Here is a 22,803-nt window from a genome sequence, read left to right as displayed (position 1 = left end):
GTGAAGAAATGTTTATTTTTGGGTTGAACTGCCAAACCAACTATTTCAGGAACTGTGAGAAAAGATTTGATGTTGACATTATGAAAACATAACCTTTTTTTTTTTTTTTAGAATAGCATAATAGAGGCCATTTTCACAGATGTTTCACTATAAAACACTCAAAGTAAAACAAAACACAAGTACGAACGAAACAAACAAACGTGTTGTTGAACATCCTTGGATTCACGAAGAGCGACTTGCAGCAGAAAGTGATATTGCACTGAATTACATGTCCCCCTTCTCCAGATTCACTGCCATTGACACATTTTTCCAGTAGTCCGTAGACAACAGCTGAATGAATGTCTGGAGCTATCACTCCATTTGAGGGCCTCCGATTAATGCTGAAGGGCCGATTACACAATGACGACGGGACAGAAATGGTGAAGTACTTCTGCTTTACAGGGGGAAAACAAGAAAGCCAGAAAAGGTGGAGTACTGCCATCCGCCTACCAGATTCCCCTTCTCCAGTTTCAGATAAACCTTGTCTTCTTTATTCAGGTGCAAAAGGACTCCGTTGGTGGCGGCTTCACGCGTCACGTCTTTATCGCCGGCAAAGGCAGAGATGACTGGTTTTCCATTTAGCATTAAATTCACCTGGAGCACAAACACAGAGATATAAAAAGAAAATCAATGCAAAAATCTCAACTGTGACGAGATCAATTTCAGAAAAAAATATTGTGTCATGAATCTCCTTTTGTGATGGCCACTTGGATTTTTTATTGCTAACATTTATTTACACCGAAGTTTTTTCTCATAGCACTTGACTTGAAGTCTGCTTGCAATGCATTATAGAAATATTCATAATGCCTTACATTGCTGTCCACTAAATGTTTTCTATAACCAATCAGGTTGCGAATTATATGTTAACAATTGGGAGTTTTTTGGTTAGTTTGCGTATTTTGTTTAGGTCAAACTATACTAATTTATACTAAAACGATCTAATTTGCCTTTACTTTTTGGCTATATGTAGAAACAAACACCTATTGTGACACTTATGATGTCTTTCAGTGCTGTAGATCAGACTGTTGGTGTGATTATACACTACCCGACAAAAGTCTTGTCACCTATCCAAGTTTTAGGAACAACAAATAATAACTGGACTTCTAGTTGATCATTTGGTATCAGAAGTGGCTTATATGAAAGGCAAAGGCCTCTAGATTAGGCTTATTTTACCAAAATAAAATATGATCAAGCCTTGATTTTTAATTATTTAATTAGGACAGTAAGGTCTGACTCTGCTTAGACACTTAACAGAAATAATGTACAGTATAGAATATAAAGTCATGCTGCAGTGGAAAAAATAATGAATATTGGAGGACTGCATTCATACATCTCTGCAATAACTCAAACAACTTATTAATAAAGTCATCTGGAATGGCAAAGATACAGTTCTTGCAGGACTCCCAGAGTTCATCGAGATTCTTTGGATCCATTTTCAATGCCTCCTCCATCTTACCCCAGACATGCTCAATAATGTTCATTTATGGTGACTGGGCTGGCCAATCCTCAATCCTCGAGCAACTTGACCTTTTATGCCTTCAGGAACTTTGATGTGGAGAAGGAGCGCTATCCTGCTGAAGAGTTTGACCTCTCCTGTGGTTTGTAATGTAATGGGCAGCAGAAGTGTCTTGATACCTCAGGCTGTTAATGTTGCCATCCACTCTGCAGATCTCTCGCACGTCTCCATACTGAATGTAACCCCAAACCATGATGTTTCCTTTACCACACTTGACTGATTTCTATTAGAATCTTGGGTCCATGCAAGTTCCAGTAGGTCTCCTGCAGTATTTGTGATGATTGGGATGCAGTTCAACAGATGATTCATCAGAAAAATCTACCTTTTGGAATTTATTTGCTGCTCTTACAACTCAACGACAAGACTTTTGTCAGGTAGTGTCCAGTCAAATGTATATTTAGGTTATCTAATATTTGAATTAATTGTATTATTTAAGATACAGATCAGAGCAAACTTTCTTAACTAATAAAAGAGCATGTGCTCCTCTCGAAATTAGTTTACAAATAAACTTCACCTAACAAAACAGTAAAATAGTCAAATGAATGCTTTTATGAATAAAAAGCTTTAATAAACATACCTTATAATTATGAAGGGACTATTTTAAGGACAATATTATCACATTTTTAAATATTTTATTTTTTTAATATTAAATTATTTAGTTAAATATAAAGTAACCTAAAGCATGAGAAAATTGTACTATTAGAAATTTAAAGGTGCAGTAGGTGATCTTCCACAATGCTAACAGCTTAGCATAAATCTCTGAATCACAGTCCCTCCCCTGCCATCTAGAGCCACGCCTCCTTAAACACAAACACGGCAAAAGAACCCTCTCTCATGTGTTAAAAGCGACTAGTGCTTGTCAGGCGGCATGCAAGCCAACTGACATGCTATTTCAGACTGAATATTAGAGTTGCATGGTAAACAATATAGGGAGAGACTAGGCGGAATAGCGGTATTTACTTGTGTTTTGTTGTTAAACTAATTAAAATCTACATTATTGATGCTGTAAAAGGTCCCTTATGAAACTGAAAATAGTCTTATCAATCTTTCATCAGAAGGTTTTAGTGTGAGAACAACACTTCTGTGAAGATAAAACCCCTTTGGTTTTAAACCTGAACATTACCTGTCTAAGAGAAATCCTTCGGACATGGTGTCATCCTTTTTCCAGCGTGCAAAGGTAACTCCAATATTGATTCAGGTTTTTAAAAAGTTTAGATTCAGCAGGTTTTTACCGATCGTGCGTGAACGCGGGGCAGTCGGCAGAGATGCGTGCAAACGGCTGTGCAGAAATTTACATCTGTATTTGCAGATTAGGCTACTTATCGGAATTATGAGAGATGTCTGTCCGACCCTATTTAATTGGATGAACATTTTTTTTGGTTTTATGCCTTACCCAAAATATAAAAATACATATAAACACATTTAGATCATTTACTGTAACCATTACTATTAGCCTGTGAAGAGACTTTCAACCAAAAATCACCTACTACTAATCACCACAAATCACCTACTACACCTTTAACTGACATTGATTTTTTTTTTAAATTGGAATCATTCATTGTAATATATTAAAACTGCATTGTACTGTAATGCATTCTAATTATATATTAAAATTGAATTATTCATACAGACCCACACACTATTTCTACATCCTCTAACTCAGATATGATTTTAAAATGAAGGCGATCAAATATTGTCTTTCTGTACACATAAAAGCTTTGCTCACCTGTATAGTCTGGCTCTGGTACACTTTAATAACGTGGAAATTAAAGCTGTAGACTCCTTTCCGGGGACAAAGAAAGACAGATTCCAATGTGAAATAGTTTCCTATGTTGACAAGAACCTGCAAAAAAGGCATTTCAGAGAGATTAGAGCAGACAGAGCTTTCAGCACATACACATTCAGACAAATACAGTACAGTGCCCAGCAAAATGATACAACCAGAAAATGTACAATATATCTTGCTCCATTTCTAGATGGCCTTTTTAATACGTTTCATCACAACAACAGTAAACATAATAACAACATATACCAAACAAAGAAACAAAGAAAAACAAAAAAGGAAGGCAAGAGTATGTTACAAATGATCCACATCCTACAAAAGCTAAATATAAAACACACCAAAAATGGGAAGATGGAAACAGAAATCTCACAAATACCTCCAAATCCATTAAAGGAACACTCCACTTTTTTGGAAAAGGCAAATTTTACTACCAGAGTAAAACAGTTGAATTTTACAATTTTTTAATCCAGTCAGCTGATCTCAGGGTGTGGCAGAAGCACTTTTAGCTTAGCTTAGCATAAATCATTGAATCGGATTAGACCATTAGCATCTGCTCAGATAAATGTAATAATTTTCCTATTCCTATGTTTTGTGGTGCATGCTGGCACGTGCATTTGATTCGCTCTCTACTGCATTTCTCTAGGCTGAGGCTGATTTATATTTAAATTAGTGTACGAATATGGTCAGGTATAGCCTGTGCAATAGCAGACCCTTCGCCATGGCTGACGTCGACGCTGACTTGCACCTTTAAAAAAAATGTAACTACACCATCATGGCGATAGGTACTGCAAGCCCCGTGATTGGTCGATTTGAAGCAGTGACGAGTGTATGCGGGGCAGAGAGCCATGAGAAAGCAGCGATCCTGTTGGAGCGAGTGTTTACAAGTGTTGTGTCCCCTAAAGGCAGTCCATTTGGACTTTTGTTTTGTGTTTACCCTATGACTTAAGTTGTTGCACATTCACTGGTTCCTGCCCTAAATTGAGCGAGATTTAGCTACTTGTATATTAAGGTAGAATTCAGAAAACACACAACACCAGTGAAGAAACTCGACACAGAGGAACATCAAAACCCACTGCAAGCTAGCTTTTCAGAAGTGTTATTGCAGAGCAACACAAACAGAACACAGAAGTATAAATGAATGACTACGTGCAAAAGGCAGGCACTGTGGGCCATGGTCAATCACTCAACGCAGAACTATAAATCGTTGATTCATTTTGACAAAAGTTATAAACATTGAAATGTTTATAACTTTCAAATGTGAATTTTAATAGGAATAATAAACAGCAGAAAACGGTCAAACTACTTGCCCTACAAACTAATGAGTTTATGAATATACAGACAAAGCAGAAAAATATAATGAGAAAGCCTAATAAAACTAGCTTTTGATTTCACATGAACATTAAATCAAACATTAACAGCCTCAAATGTCCTGCAGCAGGATTAAAACTCAGCGTTCTCCAGACTGACGAAAATTCAGGTCCTGTTCAGCAAACCTGATTGAATTGAACATGAAAAAGAAAGTGTATTTACTGTCTTCCTTTCACTCTCAGACATGAAGCTAGTCTGTTCACTGTTCTCACACAGGTACGCTGGTCCATGGCGCTCTCGCTTTTGATCTTTGCTTTATTAAAGCTGAAGAAGAGCCCAAACAAAAAGAGACAGCTCATGCTTGTTCAGCTTTTTTATGAACAGCCGCAAACACACAGGCTACAAACACTGAGCTCCAGAAGTCTGAGAGCTGCGGGATTTCTTTTCATTTTAACCTGGAAATGAAAAGAGGGTTTTAGATTCTGAAAGCATTCAGGCAAAGGGAAGGTACTCATGTAAAATGGATGAGTTGTATTGTTAAGCCTGGTTTATACTCGACGCGTCCACTAGCTTGCTTGAGCGCGCATGGCAAATGTGACATCATCGATGTGTTAGCAGAGGTTCACTTTGGGTGCGCGTGACATGATTTCGGCTGGCAGAACGCATTATTTTTTTTGAGACTCGAGCGCGAACAGTTTGAACAGTTTGCGCGGCGGCGCATTTGATTTGAGTTCAATATGAAACACTTTGAAGAGATTTTGCCTGAAATGGGTACAACTGTACAGACACCTTTTTGATCCGTGATATTAGAGATAGCCAGGGCCCGGTTTTTCAAAAGTAATCCACAAGGATTTTGGACAACGGATTGGATCAAATCTTGAAAATGGGTTTTTCAAAAGTAAAAACGGATTACATAATCGGATTAGATCAAGTAATCCAATCTTGGTTTTGATCCGGATCAAACCTTTGTTTTGGGTTTTTCAGACCTTTTTGGTAGGATTAAGATCACTTTGATCCAAAAAGTCTGGATTAAACTGATCCCATTAGAAGGGTGGATTCAGCGTGGATTACATGCCCAAAATGTAATGAAAACTAAAAATGTATCAAATAATACATTTGTATCATGCAGTATCTTACAAGATATACTATTTATTCATAAGGTTTTAATTGTATTTGTTCATCCGTCACGTCTTTATCGCCGGCGAAGGCAGAGATGACTGGTTTTCCATATATAGCGTCAGGCTATATATATATGTATGTATGTATGTATGTATGTATGTATGTATGTATGTATGTATGTATATATATATATATATATATATATATATATATATATATATATATATATATGTATATATATATATATATATATATATATATATATATATATATATATATRTATATATATATATATATATATATATATATATATATATATATATATATATATATATATCACAATGGATTTTTTTTTTTGTTTTTAGAATATTTATTAGTGATGCATGCAAAAAAATGCAAAGAATGGCAATCACTGATTTTTGAAATCACTTTTAACAATTGTAAAAAGAGACTGAAAGGGAAGAAACACAGCTTCGTCTGGCAAAGGAGAAACTAACGTAGCCTCTTAAAGGCTACGCTCAGACAAGCTGGTCTCTCCTCATCAGATGAGGAAGTCTGAAGTTATTGTGTAGTTTTTGACATTGTCTTTTTAATTCAATACATCTATATTTGAAACTTGTTATAAATATCCTCAATGTACAGTGTTTGTGTTGTAGGTCTCAGATGAGCGGACTGCTGAAGAGGATGGGGTGGGGTTTTTCTTGTATTTATTTTGATTTATTTATTTATTTATTTTTAAATGTGTGTGTTTTCATTTCAAATTAAATCAAGGTTATATTGACCCCACAATGGATATTCTACTTGTTGCTCTTTACATATCTATAGTTCTACATTGTGATTTCCTATCCTGTTTGAGCGCTGGTTATCCAGATTTGGTGATCCGGATCAGATTGATCCAATGTGATGTTGTTTTGAAAAACTGGCTCAAAAAGTAAGCTGGATTACGTGATCATGGATCTAAAAAAAAAAGAATTACTGAATCCAGATTCATTTTATCTGGATTAAACCTTTTGAAAAACGGGCCCAGATGATCAATAATTCTCAGCTAGAAATTGCAACAGCCATGGAAAAAAAGGAACGTTTTTGTTACAATATTTGGAAAAACCTGAGGGATTAGTTTGTTAAAGCCAAAAGAGGACATGGCAAAAGTGGAGACCAGGTACACAATTACAGAAATATGTTTCCCCACTGTTTATACGTTTTACACTGATGTAAATATTACAGTTTTGAATTTAAAACAATTTAATAGTTACAAAACTATAATTAATGAACAATTTTTTTCTTTGATAACTGGAAAGAGGTGACCTCTGTGTGGAGTTTGCATGTTCTCCCTTAATTTGTGTGGGTTTCCTCGGGGTGCTCCGGTTTCCCCCACAGTCCAAAGACATGCGGTACAGGTGAATCCGGTAAGTTAAATTGTTCGTAGTGTATAAGTGTGATTGAGTGCGTAAGGATGTTTCCCAGAGATGGGTTGCAGCTGGAATGGCATCAGCTCTATAAAAACATGTGCTGGATAAGTTGGCGGTTCATTCCGCTGTGGCAACCCCGGATAAATAAAGGGACTAAGCTGACAAAAAAATGAATGAATGAATGAATAACTGAAAGAAATATTTATACTTATCTGTTTACAATATACTGATGCCCTGTTTTCTAGGCTTTATTGGTGATAATGGTCAGGAATGTTGGACCATTATTGCCTTTTTAGCATATAAGAAGACAGAAACTAGCCAAACAGTAATGTGTGAACTGTGGAGTGGGGTAAATCTAAAAACAAATGTCAGAATTTTTTATTAAGCGTACTTTTTTTGCTTTTATTCCTGCCATAATGAAAAATATATTTATAGAGCAACCCATGTTATGTTGTCATTGATATTTAAATAAACTTGATAGGTAAAATTGTCCGTGATATGAACAAAAGCAAGTGATGCATCAAAGTTTGGTTAAAAAAAATCTTGAATGGTTATACAAATCTTTACAATCATTAAAATAATGTATACAAATAGTTAGTTTAAAAATACTGAATGATATTAATGACATGAAGTTGTTTCGAAAACTTCCTACTTCTTTGTTAATTTGTCTGATTTCACAGTGGGTTTCTTTTGACCGCCCCCTGTCATTTTAAAGAATATCACAACAGCGAACGAGGCAAGTATAAAGCTTCGGTCACACTGGACTTTCCCCCCCATTGACATCCATTCATAGGCCCGTAAATGTGTCAGGTCGGAAGCGCAAGCTTGTGCGTCAAGTTTCGCAGACTGATGCGTTGGAAAGTTCAAGCTTGGTGAACTCTGACCTGCGAAACGCATCACTTGACTGCATGAGACCAATCGATGATCAAAACATGACCTCTCTGCACAGGAATTTAAAATATGGAGCAATTTTTGTAATGTCTTAACATCTTGTTCCCCCGCCCCTCTTCGCAGCGCCATATGACAGAATTTTGCAAGCTCAAACCCAGGTGTGACCACAGCTTAAAAGCCTTGTCCATTTCGTGAGGTACGCGTGCAGTCTGCGGAGGTCTGCCATGCGGCACCAGGCAAAAGTATAAATCTGATCAGTTTATAATTCTCTGAAAATGCTCTTTAAATTTTAAACCCATTTTTTTATTGGCATCAACTGTTCTATGAAGAGACAGCACGGTGGCTCAGTGGTTAGCACTGTCGCCTCACAGCAAGAAGGTTGCTGGTTCAAGTTAATCTGACTGTATAAATAATAATTTTTTTCACTCTGCTCCTTACAGAAACTTTTGTTTAATTGTTTAAAGTAGATATTCTGCTCATTCTGAAATAACAAACTGTTATACTTTTCGGTCTGTCAAGGACTTAAGAGCGTGACTAGACTGATGAAATTAAAAGACACATTTCAGTTTATTATTTACACAAAGATTTAAGAAAATCAGTTTAAGAAAAATTATTCTTTTAAAAACTCCTTACTAAAAGGTTCTTTAAAAAGACCAAAATCATACTTCTATTGCATTACTACTAATAAATACAAGTTTTAAAACTCCATTTTGGAACCTTTTATTTTAAAGCAGGTGAATTGGGTAAAAATACTTATTACCATGTTACGTTAGTTGATTGATTAAATTACAAACGGCAAACATTTTTGTACTAGTTTTCTAAAATTTATTATTTTTATTATTGTTATTTGAATATGAGGCATTATTTCATTAAATATGCAAAATTTCTAGAACAAACTAGATTTGAAATTCTAGCTAAATATATATATTTTTCCCATTGCAATCCAAGGGTTTTAATGAGGGTAATTTAAGACGGCTGAGAGAGCTCAAACGTCATTTCTTTTCTAAGTACTTCACTCAATACTACACAAAGTACATGGACAACAAATTACTCTTTTTTTTTTTTTTCAAATGATTCAAACAGGGCCTTTTAGCCCTTGTCTTTCTTTTTGATGTTTAAACAAATAATGTTTAACAGAACAAGGAATTTTTCACAATATTTCCTAGAATAGGAAACTCGTGTTTGTTTTATTTAGGCTAGAATAAAAACATAATTTATTTAAAAAAATGTATATATATTCTAAACCATTTTAAGGTCAAAATTATTAGCCCCTTTAAGCTATATATTTTTCAATAGTCTACAGAACAAACCATCGTTATACAATGACTTGCCTAATTACCCTAACCTGCCTAATAAACCTAGTTAAGCCTTCAAATGTCACTTTAAGCTGAATATTAGTACCTTAAAAAAATATCCAGTCAAAAATTATTTACTGTCATCATGGCAAAGATAAAAGAAATAAGTTATTAGAAATTAGTTATTAAACCTATTATGTTTAGACATGTGTTGAAAAACCTTACGACAGAAATTGGGGAATAAAATATACAAGGGGCTTTTAAATCAGACTCCAACAGTAACAAACATCAACCAATGGAGTCTTTCTGTACACATTTTAAACCAAGCATTTTGACTGTCACTTTCAGATTTTGGGTTCTTCATTGTACTATAAGCGATGCATGAATATTTATAGCTCAGCGCAGCCATTGACGCCAAACTCCCTATGTCTGTAAAGCCAACAAAGACTTTCCACATAAACTGGCAGTGATAATGTAGCAAGACACTCAGCAGCCCAAACACTCTTTTTTAGCTTCACAGAAAGATTCACAAGCGTTTCCCAGACCGGTGACTGGACGCTCTTATGAGGGCTACTGGACACTTCGCACTTTTTCACCTTATTTGCTCAGTTTCCTGCAGCCAAAGCAATAAGAGGCCAATAATGGCTCCTCAAGGGCAAAATGTACACCCGCTTCTGTGCGTCTCAGCAAAAAGAGACAAGCTTATCCTGGGCTATCCAGAGATATCTGGAGGAATTAAAGGAATAAATCATGCCTAAATGCAATTTGAGTTGCTCATGCTCAAGTTGTTGCAAACTTGTTTGTCGTTGGTTTTTCTGTGCTGTTATTTTAAGTGTCGCTAAGAGACTGTTATCACTGTTAATAATATTTTTGTATCAGATATTAGTTTATATTTTTGGTTTTGTTTATTTGGTCATTTTATTATGTTTTTTTAGAAATATATCGATGTTATGTATTTGTGTTATTTGTGCTCTGTTTGTGTTTCTCCCTCTCTCTCTCTCTCTCTCTCTCTCTCTCTCTCTCTCTCTCTCTCTCTCATATCACATTTCACATTTTAGGTGCTTTATTGGCATGACAAATAACTTTACATTCGTATTGTCAGAGCAGTGCAGCATCGCTGCGTACAGACAAGACAGTGCAAAAAGGGCAATAGTGCAAACAAATATGAACATAAAATATAATATAGAAATAAAGGAAAGAAATGTAAAAAATAAAAATAGATTCATAAAAATAACAATATATCAGTAAAACTAAAAATATTAATAAAAATAAAAAAATAGATTAATGGTAATTTGTGAAACAGGATAAAAGTGATGACAAAAATATCAACAGTAAGCCCACAAGTAAAGAGTTCCAGTTGTGTGTTAAAGACAGTGGAGCGGATCATTGTGGGTTCCTCAGACGGTGGCAGGAGTGCACAAACTGAGCTGCTAACACACAGCAGCACACACACTCCCCCAGTAGGATGGGCAGTTTCTCATTGTTTGACAGGGACTCAAAGTTTTTGTGTGTGTGTGTGAGTTTCGGGTAGAACTTCTCCCGGATCTCTGAGTATTTTGTGCACTCCGTAAGGAAGTGCAGTTCTGTTTCAATCGGCTGCTGAGGGCAGTGTGGGCACAGCCGCTCCTCCACCGGCAGCCATGTTTGTCTGTGCCGGCCCGTCTTTATGGCCAGCTGGTGTCCGCTGAGTCTGTTTCTGCTTAGGGTGTTCCTCAGACCTTTATCTGTCACTGTGTAAAGATAGTCAGCCAGAGTATATTGTCTCTATATTGTCTAAATTGTCTATATTGTCTCTCTCTCTCTCTCTCTCTCTCTCTCTTTGTTGCTCTTTTTTTCTGTATCTGCTTTCATTATTCTCAGGTTCCGTTCATTGGTCTATTCAGCTGTCCATCATTTCCTCCCCGGTTACGTCACTCTTACGTCACATCCAGTAAGCAAAGACCACCCGTCATAAAAGCGCACTTCAGATCACTCACCAGCCCCTTCCTTCCCTTTTCTTTTTCCGCTTGTTTGTGTTTATATCGTTGCATTACTAAAGAACCCTGTCTAACTGTGTATTTTGTTGTTGCTCGTTTCTGTGTGCACATTATCCCTCCGTTATTCGTATATTATTCCATTTCTCAGTTAACATTGTTTACGAGGCTTGGACAAAGCGGACAGGTAAGAAGGTCACGTGACATACATTTTGCAACACATAGTACTACTCTTCTGTATAGTACATTAGGTTAGTGGCAAACGCCACCTCTTGTACTTTTTGGATAGATAGAGTAGACAGTCAGGACCTGTTAATTCCTTTGTTTTCACATAGTTAGTTAGTTAGATGCTTCTGGAATTCTGGTTCATTTCATTTCTTAACCGCCACCCTCGTCCCTTCTGCCAGCTCTCTTGTTTTTTCCTGTCTTTGTATTTGTCTTAGTGTTGTGTATATATATATATACAATCATTCATTCATTTTTTGTCGGCTTAGTGCTTTTATTATTCCTTCCAGCCGCAACCCATATCTGGGAAACATCCACACACACATTCACACACACACTCATACACTACAGACAATTTAGCCTACCCAATTCCCTTGTACTGCAAGCCTTTGAACTGTGGGGGAAACTGGAGCACCCAGAGGAAACCCACGCGAACGCAAGGAGAACATGCAAACTCCACACAGAAACACCAACTGAGCCGTGGCTCGAACCAGTGACCCAGCGACCTTCTTGCTGTGAGGCGACAGCACTACCTACTGCGTCACTGCTTCATCGTTGTATATATTGTATATGCTTCTTTACTTTTTCTTTATTTTGATTAATTTGTTGTATTTGTTCACATTTGGGTATTAAAAATAAAGTCACGTATTTTTGGTATCTACTTTGGTTGTCTTTTGCTCTTATTCACTATCTGTAAAAAATATATATTTTATTTGCACATAAATGTCAGACTCCATTCCCTAAATGAACATCAGGGGTTTGTAACAATCAATATCTGAAAAAATATATATATAATTTCCTTGGCAGCTAGCTAAAAGTGAAGTTTGTGTTGCTTTATTTCAAGCTACCATTAACGTTTTTTTTTTTTTTTTTTTTTAGTTTATTATAGAATCCTGCTTTTATGAACTAAAAAGAGATTTTTAAAAATTCACTGAAAAATATTTGCAGTGGAAACTAAATTCGGTTTTGTCTTTAGTTTCTCTGTTATTTTAGTGTCGCTGAGAGTCTGTTATATTTTTTTAATAATATATGAAGAGTTCAGATGCAAAAGCTGCTAAATGCCACTTTAGTCAAAAATGAGATAACGGCATTGAGTAAACGCTTTAGGCACGTATCACACCATCAACAAATAGATTTGCTTCAAATCATCCAAATCCCAGCATCAGCGCATTCAGAAATAACAGTTTGTTGGCAAAAGCCGCTAAACGGCACTTGCCTTTGACAGCAAAAGCCGCTATATCCCAAGAACCAATCAGAAGCGCGAATCGAATCATATGATTTCAATGTAGCAGCGCGCTGATACGCTGGCTTTGTGAGGCTGTTTTATTCCACTTTCAATTTAGATTTTAAAAGATAGAGTTTGATGAACTGGAAGAGCCTGTCCCACTGTCAGTGAATGGCAAATGAAAACATCCCTTACCTCAAAACACTGCATTATAAGAAAAAGAAGACACAATGGAAGTTGGAAGTGTAACATGCATTCAATAACATATTTTTGCATAGCAACGCTACTTTGAATGAGTCAGATTTACTATACATTAAATGGCAACTGCATTTCACAAAAGACAAGGTTAAGATGCAATTCTTTTATTTTTGCATAAAAAGCAGAAGTGGATTTAGCTGGTTTTGACGCAAAAGAAAATGTATCTTGCTAAAAACCAAAGAATTGTCTAGAGTGGCATTAATGAAAAAAAGTTATTTAATTTACTAGCTAATAACCTTATAATTACTTATTAAAATAAACTTTTGAACCTTATTAGAGGAGCTCAACAGAAAATACTCATTTACAAAACAAGAGATTTGATGGATTTAGAGGGTTTTGCATCTGAACTCTTCAGTGTTTTATTAGTTTTTTTATTTTTATTTTCTGTTTTGCCTAAATTTGTACGTTTTTATAACTTAGTAAAACTACAAAAAATATATAGTCACTGAAAAATATGTCATAAAAAAGGATATTCTCTACAAAACGTGTTATTAAATTTCACAAACATTAAATTTGGCAGATAAATCAAAATTGTACTTTCTTTCAAAACGTTCTTCTATATTTTTATTAGTGTAGTAAAAAATGAAAGATTGATTTTTAATCATTCTGTCAAGTAACAATTGTGTTTATGTATAGTTTTACTTTCTTAACATTTTATTAAAATATATTAATTTGTAATAATTGTGAAATTGAGTTAATGTAATATGAATACATGTTAATGTCTAAAATGTTTCAAAAAATGTAAACTAAATAAAAAATGATATTAGTTATATTATAAAATATAAGACTTAAAATTATTTTACCATAAAATAAATGGGCGGTAACGCGGTGGCGCAGTGGGCAGTGCTGTCGCCTCACAGCAAGAAGGTCGCTGGTTAGTTGGTGTTTGTGTGGAGTTGCCTGTTCTCCCCGCGTTTGCGTGGGTTTCCTCTGGGTGGTCCGGTTTCCCCCACAGTCCAAAGACATGCAGTACAGGTGAATTGGGTAGGCTAAATTGTCCATAGTGTATGAATGTGAATGAGAGTGTATGGATGTTTCCCAGAGATGGGTTGCAGCTGGAAGGGCATCCGCAGCATAAAACGTGCTGGATAAGTTGGTGATTCATTCCCCTGTGGTGACCCCGAATCAATAAAGGGACTAAGCCAAAAAGAAAATGAATGAATGAAAATAAATGGGGCTTTTGAATTTGTATTTTGTCAAGGAACTTTGTATTTGTCATGAATAAACACTTTGTGAATAAATTTATCGGGTTTATTAAATTTATTAAATAATTTAATTTTATTATTTACAATTAAAACGGGTTGTTGCTAAATCAGACACAGTTGTGGCCAGAAGTCAACAAGAATTATTTATATTATTCATTAAAATTCCCATTTTTTTGTATTTTATTAACGTCTACCTAAGCCCTAAACCCAACCATACACAGTACATCACAGTAAACATTAATTATTGTTTTACAGTGTTACAAAAATGATGCTAAATTGATTGCATATCCGCAGCTGTATCCTATTTAGACTACACCATAAAACAGAAACATGATTAAAGTACATAAAACCATGATTTTGGAGTATTTGTACAAGTCGGGATTCAAACCCAAAAGTCATTTGAAGCACCGTAACAGTGTGCACATGCACAGTCCACTAGGCCACATTAGACACAAGTTTTTCTGACCCTGGCAGTCAAATATAATTTGCCAGGTCTCACAACGCTTCTGAACTGATCAATGATTTGAATCGCTTTAGTCACGTGACCAAGTGTTTTGAAACACTTTAGTCACGTGACTTGGGTGTTTCGGATCATGCTTTGGGGTGCAGCATTTAGAAAAACTTGCGATTCGGGATCTCGACACTGTATTGAAACACGTCAGCCCTAACAGAATTGACTTTTAGTTTATTTTTGCATTTTTATTTAAAATATTTATATTTTTTAATATAAAAAAAATTAATAAATTAAGTGTTTTTGTAATTTTTATACAATTTGGGGCATGTTTAAAGTAAACTAAATAATTAAAAATACATATTTTATTGTCAGAAGCTCAAAAAAAGTTTTTGACCATTTAAAAAAGTTTTTTAAAACATTAGTTTCTTTTTAGTTCTTTTGTTTTTATTAACTAACTCAAGCAACAGAAAGATCAAGACATTCATAAAAAGTTCATAAAGATGAGCCTTCTGAAGCCAGACAGTAGCTTCAGATCAAAATGCAAGTCTTATTCACTCATATTATTTCTAGAAATAGACCATTGAATTTGAAACTCGCATGAGTCAGAAGAATCAGTCTAATCCACAAACAAATCACACTGAAGACTCTGTTACTTCTCTCAGTGAATAATGAACTTCAGCAAATACCTGAAGCCTTGGAAAATAAACAAGCTATTTTAAACCACATTGATGCCTTGTATGCATTTACATCATCAGTCAACATCCATCGCAAAAACATCTTCAAAATGTCTTCTTTTGTTTCACTTTCGTGACAAACTGATTTAAAACAGGACGGTGAGTAAAACCGTTTTAGTGCAGGGGTGTCCAAACTCGGTCTTGGAGGGATGGTGTCCTGTTGAGTTTAACCCCAACTTGCTTCAACACACCTGCCAGGAAGTTTCTGGTATATCAAGTAAGAGCTTGATTAGCTAGTCTAGGTATGTTTGATTAAAGTTGGAGCCAAACTCTCCAGGACACCAGCCCTTCAGGACCAAGTTTGGACACCCCTGGTTTATTGTGTATTATAATATCATAATTGTTGCTTTAATGATATGCGAGCTGACATTATACCCCAAGGTTAATGCGCATTGCCAGTAGATACATTCTAGTAAATCTCCAGCATGTGCTTTCAGGTGGAGCAGCAGTTAGGAGTTAGCAATTGCTTTGTACATTGCACAGTATTTTACTGTAATATGAATAGTTTAGTGTGTAACAGTAGGGCGGGATGATGGATCAGTGGCTATATAGTTTGTTTGAGCCCTGGCTGCGCCACTTGGCATTTCTCTGTGGAGTTTGCATGTTTTTCCTGTGTTGGCGTGGGTTTCCTCTGGGTGCTTCGGTTTACCCCACAGTCCAAAGACAAGCGCTATAGGTGAATTGGGAAAATTAAATTGGCCATAGTGTTTGAGTATGTGTGTAAATACGAAAGTGTATGGGTGTTTTCTAGTACTGGGTTGCAGCTGGAAGAGCATCTGCTGGAATAGTTGGCGGTTCATTCTGCTTTGGCGACCCCTGAATGAATGTATTACAGTAATCCAGTATGCTTCTCTATTTTAAAGTTGCATTGTAGGAAATATCCTCTTGGCAGCAATAAAAAGGTATTTTTAATTTGCTGTGAATCTAAATACAGTAAAAAAATGAGCGTGAATCCTGGCCAACCTTAGAAAATACAGTTATTTACACTTTTGGATAGGTTTACAGTAAGCAGATAAATGAAAGGGTAAATACAAGTAAATTTTGTGTATTGTATTAAGCTACATTGTAGGTGAGAAGGCTAAAACTACTGTATTTTTACAGTAAAGATGTGCAATGCTGTAAATGCATGTACAGCAAGATCAATTGCACTGTAAATATACAGTGTTTCGTTCTGTAAGTTTAATTTACACTAATTTGCTGAAAAAAATCCTACATTGCAGAAGAGTTTATCACTTTAACTGTCTTTCCTTCAGCTAAACCTACGAAACTAAAATCTAAACCTATGAAACTTTCAGGTATTGAATTTCAGGTGCTAGGATGTATCACTCAATAAATGAAGACCTAAGGACAGATGACTTGCAAAGGATAATAACAAATTTGCATCCTGTGTCTGTATTTTTAGGCCCAATTATAATTCAATTTTTGTACCCCTACCCCTTTACCTTGCCATTAAAAACGAGTGTGAAGGGGAAGTGCTACAATTTTTACCCCTAAGAATTGGGACAGCACTACAGCACCTGTACACGTCATCAGATATCGCGATCTCATGCTTCATGTGAGATCAGACGATCGCAACTGCTGTAGTTATTCCATTTTTAAATAAAACATTTAAATAAAAAAATAAGCCTGGCTTTTGCTCTAAGCTTAGTTTATGGAACAGCTTCACTTGTTTCAAAAACAGTTTTTTTTTTTCAATTTAAAACAGCATCTTTGGATATCTTTTCTGCTGGAGATACTGCTGTCATAAAAAAATAAATAAAAAAACGTAAATGAAAAAATTGTACACATACCACGTTTTGACGGTTTTAAAACCTTGACTTTTTCAAACCGGAGTATACATTGAAAATGGTTATCATCCCATGTCTAGAGCTCATCCTTATGCCCTAATCGCTTAAACCTGTCACTCTCAAGGTTTAACACTTCGAAAGGCATAGACATGAGTCCTTCTGAACAGAACTTTGTGGATTCCCTTGTTTCTAAATGAATCAGCAGTTTTGAATGAATCAAGTGAATGTGTGATCCACTGAATCACTCATTAAGACAGGGATTACTGCCAACTATTGGTGATTTTAGGATCATATTTATAGCTTTTTGTCAGCATTACCCTTTCCTAAAACAGTGATGGAAACTTAACAAGGATTAAAGGACACAAAATGACTAAAAATAAAGATAAGCAGGCACCAAATGCTCAAGTAATCTGAATAATACAAAGCTAAAGTACAGTTTTGTGATTAAGGTGAAAAGTCAAAATGTATAAACTGTAGCAATATTATATTATATTATATTATATTATATTATATTATATTATATTATATTATATTATATTATATTATATTTTATTAATTATATATTATTAATTATATATTATATTATATTATATTATATTAATTATATTAACTATATTATATTATATTATACTATATTATATTATATTATATTAATTATATTATATTATTTATATTAATTATATTATATTATATTATATTATATTATATTATATTATATTATATTATATTATATTATATTATATTATATTATATTATATTATATTATATTATATTACATTTCTTTTTAAACTACACTTTTGCAGCTCTAAACTTATAATAACCCTCACACACATTGTCTGATGAGCATAAGCCAATAGGAGGCATTCAATTACTTGATAAAAATGGTGGAATTGTGTTAAGTGTGTTGCAAATCTTCTCATTAAACTAAAGTACTGAAACTATTCAAGTATGAAAATTGTTTGCATAACTTGATTAATGATATTGACTGTGCAGTCAAATAATACCTGACCTTATTCAAAACTCTTACTTAAAAATGTCTTCTATTATTTGATCGCATTAATAATCAAATACAATAGCAATTTCAAGAGCAATATCAAAATACATACTGTAGATCAACATCAAGAGCAACCATTAGCAATAATATCTGTCATATTGCTGCAATTATATAAAATGATTACTATTTATTAGTAAATTATTAATGTACTAATATTTTTTAATGATTTCCAGTTTCATTTTGTTACAGTTTATAATTTTCCAATTAAAGTAATTAAGTAAATTACAATTTTAAGACAATAAAGATAGCAGATATGATAAATAATATATATCAGATAAGATATAATATAAATAAGGTAAAAAATGTTCAGAGAAATTAATTTTAACACTAATAAAGTATTTGACAAATGTTTATTTAACTTAAAATAAGATATTTTATAACTTTATAACTATAATGTTATAAAACAACAAGTTAAATTAACATAAAACACGTCATGACTTTAAATAAATTATTTTTTAACTTTATTACTACAATTAAAAGTACAGTATTTCAATTTTAAGCTATATGAAACTACCTTATGAAACCTCATTGTAAATGAAATCGGATTTTTTTTTTAATTTTAATGAAATTTAAGTTGAAATAACTTGCAAAGTTAATTTGATTGTACTATAAAAAATAAATCTGCAACTATTAACTTATTGGTTTGTTTGTTTGTTTGTTTGTTTGTTTGAAACTGAAGAGGTGAATTTCTGACCCTTGAGTGAACTTTGCAAAAAACTATGCATTAGTAATATTGAGAGACACACATGATTCATAAAATGTCCCTCCCTTTTCTTTTGGGAAATAATTTAATCATGAAGTACAAACACACGTCGGCCTCATCTCCTGCATAATTTCCCATTCATTTCAAGGATATTGGTAATAAAGGAGTTTAGTTTTCTTCAGGGATGCTCTGTGTTTGATCTGACCCCGCATAATGACGTTGACTCATTAATTCTTCGTCCAAGAAAGCAAACTGAATGAAATCAGGATGAGTCGTGCCTTGCACCGAAAAACACACAGCGAACAGAACACTCACACAAGGACGAGCTTATTTTTAGCGTGTTAAAGTTCATAACAAACGGAATGGGAGACATTCGAAGGCGTAAATTCAGCACATGCATGAATGTTTCAATTAACATTTTTTGTAGTCATAAAGCTTAAAAGTTGAAATTAAGCATTGATGGAGGCGTGAGGAAAAGTGGTTTGTAGGTCGTTCACGACAGAAAATAAGCAATACAATAATAAAAAAAACTGCACTTTGCAGTCCTGACATTTTGACTTGTTACTAATGATTGATCACAGTGTTATTTATATAAATCCTGTTTAGATGTGCTGGAAACATATGCTTACATGATTTCAGTGTCAAGCAGACCATTGTTACTTATTATTTATTAATAATTAGGCCGTTCTTACAACAGGACAGCAGTGAATATGAAACATTTTCAGCCCTCTTGTGATTTTTTCTTTTTCATATATTTCTCAAATGATGTTTAACAGAGCAAGGAAATTTTCACAGTATGTCTGATAATATTTTTTCTTGTGGAAAAAATCTTATTTGTTTTATTTCAGCAAGAATAAAAGCTTTTTTAATTTTTTAAATACATTTTAAAGTCAAAATTATTAGCCCCTTTAAGCTATATATATTTTCGATAGTCTACAGAACAAACCAACATTATTCAATAACTTGCCCAATTACCGTAACCTGCCTAGTTCACCTAATTAACCTAGTTAAGTCTTTAAATGTCACTTTAAACTGTATAGAAGTGTCTTGAAAAATATCTAGTCAAATATTATTTACTGTCATTAGGGCAAAGATAAAATAAATCAGTTATTAGAAATGAGCTGTTAAAAATTAATATTAATAGAAAGGTGTTAAAAAACACTGTCAAACAGAAATTGGGGAAATAAAATAAACAGGGGGGCTAATAATTCTGACTTCAACTGTGTATATACATCTAAATGTAGATATCTAGGATGCCAGCTAAACTATTTATTCCAATAAAAAATAGCTGAAGTTTGAGTTTGACATATAGGCCTTAATAATTATTTTCATGCAAAATTGTAAATTACCTCTCCAGTCATCACAATAATTTGATTTAGGATATTATTAGCTGGTGCTTTATGACCTGGCTTAATTATGGCAAATTTACTTATTTTATGTTTGATGCCTGTTGCATTTTCTTTACATATTTAAATCTTTTTAAAAAGGGTGAAATTATCTTAATTGCTGCATCTGCCATGATTACAAATAAACTTAATGATTAAGTGTTTCGTCTAATTTTAATGATTAATGTCTGTTTCATTCAAAAGAAAACCAAAAACTATTATGTAAAAGTAAAGTCAAGCAAAAACTTAAACATGTTACAAAATAGTGCCTGATACATATATTAAATCAAATTAGTATACTTTAAAGCACTGCACAGTCACAACAAAGCCTTCACTGAAAAGTGACTGCATGTACTTTAATTGGTCATCTAGTTTGTATGAATACATATTTATTTTATGAATACAACATTTTTTGGGTCAAAACAATGATGCTAATACATTTTTATTCATGGTTGACTTTTACTTTTGCTAATTTAAGCATATTTAATACTGTTTACTGACATTACAGATTACAATTTGAGACAACTTACAGGTCAACGTGACAACTTACCCCACAAAAATGTGTAGAATTAAATTAATTTGTCCCACAAAAAATTATATTGCTACATCTTGCATTCACTGTTGTCTATCGCCTTTGTTGATACAATCAATAATACTGTTTATTGACATTAAAAGTTAAAATGTGAAAATTTACTCCTCAAAAATGTAAAAAAAAAAAAAAATGCTATCAAGATCGTCTGTCAAAAGGTCAGCTAAATTATATACATTATGATCACATGCAATTGCAATACAAATTAAAAACTATATAAATACTATATTATATTACGAACAAACAGACACACTCATATTTATATAATAAGTATATATATATATATATACACACATACATACATACATACATACATACACACACATATACATACATACATACATACATACACACACACACACACACATATATATATATATATATATATATATATATATATATATATATATATATATATATATATATATATATATATATATACGTGAAAATCAATATTCGCCCAACTTACGCGCGTCAAAAGTCAGATTTCTCTTTAAAAATCACTGCCCTCTTCAATATAGGACGAGTTAAATGAGTAAAACAGCCTTACCTGGTCGAAATAGATGATTCTGGTTTTATTGCTCATCTCGGAGGGCTCGTGGTTGTTGCTTCTCACGGCAGAGAAAGCCACTTTGGAGTTTGCTGCGCGCACGGAGATTCCGAGCGGTGAGGACGAGCTCTTCCAGTCGGCGGGGTTCGAGTCACAAACCACCAGGCATTTGCCCTCCAGGACGATGGGCTCTGTGTCATTCTGAGCCTCGCACAACACAACCAGACACAAAAGAAGAGCCACGGAGTCGACAAACGCCTTCTTACAGCGCTTCACGGACACCATGATGAACTGATGATCTCCGTAGCCAAAATCCAGGCGGCTGTCCGGGTCCCGTCACTGCGCGACTGCTCCGCGTCTGAGCTCGGCGACCGCAAACATCCGTCCGGAGACCCGCTGCTGCTTCACAGATCACCACATACGCGTAGGTGGATGCAGAAACCTCGTGTCTAAAGTCATGTTTTGGATAGCTGCACTTCCCCGTGTGTTGTTTGTTGATTCGGGTAGTTTTGAACTCCGAGTTTTGGAGAGCTGAAGGTTATCCGCGCGGAGATGATTTACCCGCAAAGCCTGCACGGTGCACACTTTTTGTCCACGTTAGTTTTGCGCCAAATTGTTAAGAGGGGAAAACTAGAGCAAAACCGTATCCGTGTTTGCAGTTGTACGTTCCCCCTCCTTCTCTCTCTCTTTCTTTCTCTATCCAGATTCAGAAGCGCGCACACCTTTAATGACGCCCAACTCTGTTAACTCGCCTTGACACGCAACATGCCGAGCAACGTCAGAGAAATCTGAATATTTTTCAATATTCACCTGAGAAGCACTGAAGAGAAAACTCGACAAGGACAACTTAATAAAAACTAAATTAATAACATTTATAGTATAATGTCAATTTCTATAGCCTAATTAATATTTAGGCTATAATGATATATAAAGAAAGTATTATTGCTATTACATTTCTATAATTATATTTATTATTACATTCAAATGGTAACCATTCTTATTTTTTATTATTTATTACCAAAAATTATTCTATATTATTTATGATAAAAATAACAGTATTAATGAGCATAATACAATTATTAATATTATATGTATTAATATATTACACATTTTTATTATCAATATTTATATATATCTACATTGTATTTGGAAAGTATTCATAGTGCCTCACTTTTTCCACAATTGTTTATGTTACAGCCTTATTTCAAAATGGATTAAATTCATTTATTTCCTCAAAATTCTACGCACAATACCCCATAATGACAATGTGAAAAAAATATTTTTGAAATTGTTGCAAATTT

General features: G+C 34.2%; 1 protein-coding gene across 1 annotated transcript; it reads right to left on the bottom strand.

Annotated features, from left to right (window-relative positions):
* Positions 1-22,190, bottom strand: cbln4 (cerebellin 4 precursor). The gene is given in 3 exon segments (NM_001110391.1): positions 1-633; positions 3,282-3,398; positions 21,503-22,190. Coding segments are annotated over 3 exon segments (600 nt in total). The 5' UTR covers positions 21,788-22,190; the 3' UTR covers positions 1-435.
* Positions 22,191-22,803: the final 613 nt, after the last annotated feature.

This window comes from Danio rerio, chromosome 23 (genome assembly GCF_049306965.1).
Source record: "Danio rerio strain Tuebingen ecotype United States chromosome 23, GRCz12tu, whole genome shotgun sequence".
NCBI classification, from domain to species: domain Eukaryota; kingdom Metazoa; phylum Chordata; class Actinopteri; order Cypriniformes; family Danionidae; genus Danio; species Danio rerio.
Note: the sequence above shows the minus strand (reverse complement) of the source record. Positions and strands in the feature narration are given on the sequence as shown.